This window comes from Nothoprocta perdicaria, unplaced genomic scaffold (genome assembly GCF_003342845.1).
Source record: "Nothoprocta perdicaria isolate Ctin4 unplaced genomic scaffold, notPer1 scaffold_26, whole genome shotgun sequence".
In the NCBI taxonomy this organism is placed as follows: Eukaryota; Metazoa; Chordata; class Aves; order Tinamiformes; family Tinamidae; genus Nothoprocta; species Nothoprocta perdicaria.
The window spans coordinates 3749529-3755933 of NW_020455488.1; the positions used below are offsets into that span (position 1 = coordinate 3749529).

Below are 6405 nucleotides of genomic sequence, written 5' to 3' on the forward strand. Positions count from 1 at the left end.
TAATAATTGGAATATACTGAGGCTTTTGGGGGAGCACCTGAGCAAACGTGCCCGACGCAGAGGCGCCCTTCCTCGGTGACCTCGTTGCAGCGCGCGCCCCAGAGGTGCTCGGCCAGGCAGGACCGCGTGCGCTTCTGCACGCCCGTCTGGCCGCACTTCCCCGAGCACTCGCTCCACTTGGACCACGGCGACAAGAACTTCTTCGAATCCTGCAGCAGGGGCCCTGGAACGACGTCAGCGCTGAGTTAGGGGTGCATGCTACACCCCACGGCCTTTCACACCCGAAAATGGGGAGTTTTCTTTACAGGGTCTCTATAGCAAAGACTGCACTTGGATATTACATACAGCATAGATTATGCAAGCTCAAAACATGCTTTAAGATCTCAGAAATAAAGCATGAGAAGGGGCCTGAATGCTTCTAGCTTAAACCCCTGCAGGCTGCTGAATTCAGGGTGATGAGGATAACTCAAGGGCAGCAAAGTGCATGCGGCTCCTGCTTAGTTTTGGCTTAGTTTGGTTTAAAAAAACGCCAGTGTTTCAAGGGACAGCTGGTTTGCAAAGCGCAAAGAGGAGTTAATGCAAGTTTCGTATGCGGTCAGATGTTTAAAGGAATTTCAGTATAAACTTGGTATGGTTTTCATTTAAATTGCTTGGGCGGAAGAGATGCACTCCCTGTTTGGGACTAGTTTTAGACGGCGGTGTGCCAAGAACGCTTACAAGGATTCTGTAATGACTGAAAATGCTAGAAAGGAGGAATGTTGGAAATGCTCCTGTGCTGTCAGTCCCTCACGCCGCCCCTTCCACCTGATCTATAATGAACCAGGTCGAGTTATTTACTGGCAGGGAAGACAGGCACACGCTGCTAAGCTGCTTGAACGGTGACACTTGAAATTGAGACCGTCTGGTGAGAGCAGGCTACGGGTTTGGTGGCTGGAAATGACAGGTTGAGTGGCAGCAGCTGCAGCGTCTGGAGAGCTTGGCTCATTTGGGTCATTTTTGGTCTGTTGGCTCCAATTCAGCGCCCTGCGGGGCAGATCTGCAGACCTTACTTGACCCTGGTGTGGGGTGAAGAGGAAGGGGATGAGGAAAAGGAGGAGAGGTTTCCAGGAGCTGCGCTGATGAACGCCTGCCTTTTATTTGCCCTAAATAAGGTGTGAAATTAAGGTGTGATCCATCCTATTCTTCCTCCATACTCCTGATCCATACTCCTACTCCCAATCCATACTACTCCTCAGTCGGGGATCAGTCCTGTGCAAAGCTTTTGGCTCTCCTTGAGTGCTTCCCTGCTACCTCTTCACACGGGTTGAGCTTTTTGGGGCAGACCCATCGCTCAGGCGTCCGCACCAGAAGCAGTGGCTCCGTATGCCCTGCTGCAAGCTCAGCGGTGGTACAAAAAACGCCCTAAAAACGTTGCTTTCATCTGCAGAAGCAGCGGTGCTGAGGAAAGGCTGGAGGAAAGCGGTGCTGCGAGGGTCGGGGAGCAGCGGGAGCACCCCAGGGTGGCGGGAGGCGACGCGTCCCCCCGGGCACCTACCGCGCCTGGCGTAGCTCAGCGTGCCCTCGGCGCCGCGGGAGCCGCTCCGCTTACCTGCGGGCACAGCAGGGCGCCGCGTCACGCGCCGCTCCGGGACCCCGTTCCCCCCGGTGCCCATGGGCCTCGCTCCCACCCCGCGGGTCTCTCTCCCTGCTAGGAAGCCTGCGTTTGGTTAGAAAACACCTTTTTTTGACTGTTTGCAATCCCTCACCCTGCTGGGGTGGTCGATGCAAACCCCTGGAGCTGCATCCCGTGCTTGCTGGTCTGCAGCTCCCAGGTTTTATTCCGTCCTCGGGAGACCCAAGTCACTCCTGTTTTGCAAGTTCCCGCTGCAATGTGCCAGGTGGATTTATGCCATGCGCTTTGAGGGGAAAACATAGTTCTCCCGACTGTTTTCCTACAACAAAATCCCCTGTCTGGGTGCCAGTGTCCCTATTTGTGTGTTCCCACTGGCCGCTGACCAGCGCCAGGGCCGGCGACACCGTGAAAACAAGACATGAGGCTGCGAAAAGTCCATTAATCCCTTGACCAGATCATCATTGTTCATCCCTTCCGGTGCCCGGTGGAATTTAAATCCTCGCCAGCAGTGCCAAGCGTTGGGCAACAGCACCGGAGGCGCCGGGGCATCTCCCGAGGATCAGGGAGATGCCCCTTAGGGCTGTGGCTGCCCGAGGGACCCGAATTCCCAGGAAAGCCGCTAGGACAGGAGCGGGAAGGCTCCCGTGCCCAGGGCGGGTGCACGCGGCGTTCCCATGGGAAGGGGGGCTGCGGCCGCGCGCTTGACCTTCAATGTTCCCGGAGAGAAGCCAAGAGCGTGTGTGAGCGGTAGCCAAGATCCTACAGGAGGTAGGGGATGATTAACGTTTGTTCCATTGCCTCAGTGTCCCCTCTAGTCAAATACGTTGGTTCGGTAATAAATTAATGCTGGAAAAAAATACCGCGAACGGCGGATAAACACCCGTCGTCTCCGCCGCTGCTGGCGGTGGGGAAGGACTTACTTTCTAGGCTGAGCATTACCAGGGGGCTGAAGGTTTTTTGTCCGATCTGGATCCTGCTCAGGGCTTGTTTCAGAATCCTTTGACCTAGGGGGAAAATGTGCAGAATTGTCGGTCAGGAGGATGAACGACTTGGTTTGTGCCATGTCAAAACCTCCCTCGACGTCAGCTATGGGGCTGGAGACACCTGCAGAGACCTCCTGATCTGCTCGAAGCAGCTGGATTTTGGGTCGGGATCATGGTATTTAGAGGACTGTTGATTTCCCTTCTTCCTACCCCTCTTATTCCTCTCCCATTGCTGGGGCGAGGAGCCCCAGTGCACCCCAGGGAGGGCCGGGTTTCCTCGGGAGAATGTGGCTGGGAGAGCAGCTGGAAGCAGGAGGTCCCTGACATCATTTCCCACCCGACAGCGACCAGGGAATACCAACATGTCCCACTCTGGGGAATCTCTCTCCAAGATAGACTGAGCAATTCCCTCCTCATTTGAGCTCACATTTCCATTGCACGCCAGTTGTGCATGGATAAACCTGGAGGCTGCAGCTTTGCCTGGCCTTGGAGGGATGGGACAACCTGCTGCACATGAGCAGGAAAAGACCTGGCCTCCATTCTCACCCTGACACAGGTTTGATGGGGAATGCTGTGGCCTCGCCACCAACGAGAAACCTAATTCCAGGGCACCCCCCATCCCTTAATTAACTTTCCTTGATTAGCTACGAGCCGGCGGCGGTGGGGATACTAACGTGCGGCTCTGCTAGGCGAGGAGCGCTCGGGAGACGTCACCAGGAGCGCCCATCGCGCCGGGCTCGCCGGCGCTCGGCTGGAAGTCAGCGACTCGTGTCCGCCTGGATGGACGCAGACAAGCGCCCGTCGGGCTCGGAGCCGGCGCCGGGGCGCTGGCCGCGGGCCAGCCGCGCTCCGGGAGCCCTTTGGCCGGGATAGCGCCGGCTTCCTGGCGGGAGCGCGGCCGGACACATGCCTCCACATCGGCAGCGAGGCCGGCACGCGGAGCGAAGGCCCCGACAAAGACACCCGCGTTCACCCTGCACCTGAAAGAGCCGGGGCTCCCAGGAGGAGGAGGAGGAGGAGCGGCCATCCTCTTGCCGGGAGCATCCTCGTCGCGGCGGCACCCGGGCTTCCTCACGTGTCCGTCTTCGTCCTGCGCCTTGTCCAGACCTGCGGGGACGAGGGTGGTTATTTCCAGGCTCTGTGTTGGATGGATCGTCGTGGGATAGAGGCTGCTTTGGCCTGGGGTTTGGCTGCCCAGGGGACGCGGTGCCTCACGCTCCACCATGGAGGTCTCAGCTCTACCTACACCCACCAAGGACCTGTCCAAGAGCAGCCCCGTGCCCGTGCGTGGCCGATGCTAAATCGCTTCTGCAGGATGTGATTAATGAGGAAGCCCCAAGGGGCCTTTTAGAGACTGAATATTTCTGCAGGACGCCCCCTGAGCCCCCACGTGCCTCCCAAAACATCGCTCTTCCCTCCAGGAGCGGCCCGGGTTTGGTACGGACGGGTGCTACAGGTGGAACCCACGCCCTGGTCTCTGCGTGCAAACGGGGCTGAATGCAGCAATTTCTCCTCCATCCGCCAGAGCACAGGGAGCCAGAGGCTTGTGAGCGCCTCCAAAAGCGCAAAATCCCCCGTCCAAGCCCAGCCGTCGCTGCCAACTTTCGAAAGAATCCAGGATTTTTCCTTTTTCTCATGTACGGAGAGGAGGGACCAATTCTTTCCAGCTCTCTACTCCACGCATCACTTTAGTTAGTCCCTTAACCCCGTGGTTTCAGGTATTTGGGTGTTCACAGCCATAGAGGAACCCCTTTTGGGGTCTGGGGTGCAAGTGGCCGGGTGCCACCAGCTGGAGCTGCAGGCATTGAGCTTTACCCCTGGATTTAATGAACCCGTGGCAAATGCTGCCCCTCCGTGCCTCAGTTTCCCCATGAGACAAGGCCAGCAAGGACCAGCTCACAGTAAAAATAGCTCCAGGTTAGGAAGCATCAACCAAACACGCTGAAAATGGATAACACGGGGATGGGAAATTCGGCGGCAGCTTCTTGACACCCCAAACCAGCATGAGCCACCAATGAAGGGGTTTGCCAGCTTGCAGCAGCGGTGCGAAATGCAAACCGGGCAGTAACAAGGAGGAAAACGGGTTAAGACTCAAATCTGGGTTAAGCGCCGGTTTCCCGCTTGGAGGCTATTTCTGGAGCTGTTTTAGCAGCCTCTCGCACAGGGCGAAGCGGGACGCCCGGAGCCCGGCGGGAAGGGCTAAGCGCCCGCGCACGGAGCATCAGCGGGGGGAGACGGTCCCGCTCAGGGCACTGAGCGCTCCGGGCTCGCAAGCGCCGCGGCCGCGCGATTCCCCCCGTGTTTTCCTGCTTCCACCAGTGAGCTCGGAGCTGCCGTGCTTGGAGCCGTTGCATGCTCGCCCCCCGCACGCCTTCCCGTGCAAACACCACCCGCAATCACAGCCAAGTTACACAATCCCGAATTGCAGCGGAAACCTGACTTTTACCAGAGTTGCAGTTTACTTTTTCCCCCCTTTTCCTTTTTTGTGCTCTTACCTATAGAACCGGTATCAGAGCAGCTGGGGGCAATCCCATCCTCCGCGCCAAGCCGGAGCGGAGCCGCGATCCGACTGGGGGGCTGCTCTGCGGCGTCCTGCGCTGCCGCCGAGCCGGGCGCCGCACGAGCCGGTCCCGCCGGCTCTTATATAGCCCGGCGTGCGGCCGGGGGCTGGCGGGGAGCCACGGGCCGTCGCCCTCCCCGCGCGCGCGGCCCGCGGCCAACGCGGAGCTGCTGCCGGCAGCGAGCGCCGCGCGGGGCCTCCCGCGAGCCGGGGATGCTCGGGGCGCCCGGCTCGTCCCCGCGTGCAGGGGTTGCGGGGAGATGGGGTTTGGGGGGGTTTAATCCGTTTTGGCTGCATCTGGGTCACTGCTCCCGGTGCAATGGTGCGTTTTCCCCACACTTGGCCCCACACAGGAGCTGGTGCCGCCTGCGGATGGGTAGTACCTGGGAATATGGATGCGGTGTGAATGGGTGCTGTGGTTCCATTTGCATTCCCGTGCACTGGGCGTTTGGGAGAGCAAGGAGCGCCGTGCGAGCAGGAGGTCACGCGCTCTGTAGGACATGCCCATCTGTGCAAGCTGAGCCAGCAATGTCCTGCAAGAGGAGCTGCAGTGAAGTGTCCCCACCAACCCTCCCTCCCTGTGCAGCCCCATAGACCGGGATGTCCCACAGGGGCAGATGTAGACTGAGGAGGATCTCCATCCATCCATCCATCCATCCATCCATCCATCCATCCATCCATCCATCCACCCGCCCACCCATCCATCTGTCTCACTCCAGCATCACCCACAGGGTCAGACCACCACATTGAGGTGTCAGAAGGTCTTGTGGGGTCAGAGCCCCCAGGCCTGGCCTTCAGCCCCAGCCCATCTCCAGATCGGGACGCTTCCATCCCTAAGTCTTCAAAATGAGTTGACCTCAGCTGCTAAATCACCTCCTTCTGGGAATGCTCTCGGAAGAGGGAGGCAAGGTTCCTCTGGACATCCTCAGCTCCACTAATGAGCTGACCCCCAGCTCCACTCCTGGGGTGGTGGATGCTGAGCTGAATCCATTGCTTTTAAATGGTGTTTTGCTCTCCTGGTAACCCTATGGACAGTGTGAGACTTTGGAGGGGCCGGAGCTGCCCCAGGCTCTGAACCACCCGCAAGCCCCACAGCCACCACGAGCCTCCTCTGCACAGAAATCACGGTGCTGCTGCTGGGAAACCTTGGAAAAGAGCCCAAAAAATGAACTACTGTAGTTTGTTTTTATTGCGCAGTGAAGAATTTACAGGCTGGGAGCCGCGGAGCCATCCCCGCTTCCCCCTGGAAG

The 6405-nt window shown here is 58.7% G+C and overlaps 1 protein-coding gene across 1 annotated transcript in view; it reads right to left on the bottom strand.

Annotated features, from left to right (window-relative positions):
• Window positions 1–5181, bottom strand: part of CILP (cartilage intermediate layer protein) — a 12056-nt gene extending 6875 nt beyond the window's left edge. Inside the window, exons 1-6 of the mRNA XM_026040574.1 lie at window positions 5091–5181; window positions 3576–3702; window positions 3270–3371; window positions 2533–2616; window positions 1535–1588; window positions 38–223 (exon numbers count right to left, since the gene is read on the bottom strand). Of these exons, the coding sequence (XP_025896359.1) occupies window positions 38–223; window positions 1535–1588; window positions 2533–2616; window positions 3270–3371; window positions 3576–3639 (490 nt within the window). The 5' untranslated portion in view covers window positions 3640–3702; window positions 5091–5181. The remainder of the gene's footprint in view (window positions 1–37; window positions 224–1534; window positions 1589–2532; window positions 2617–3269; window positions 3372–3575; window positions 3703–5090) is intronic.
• Between the last annotated feature and the right edge of the window lie 1224 nt (window positions 5182–6405).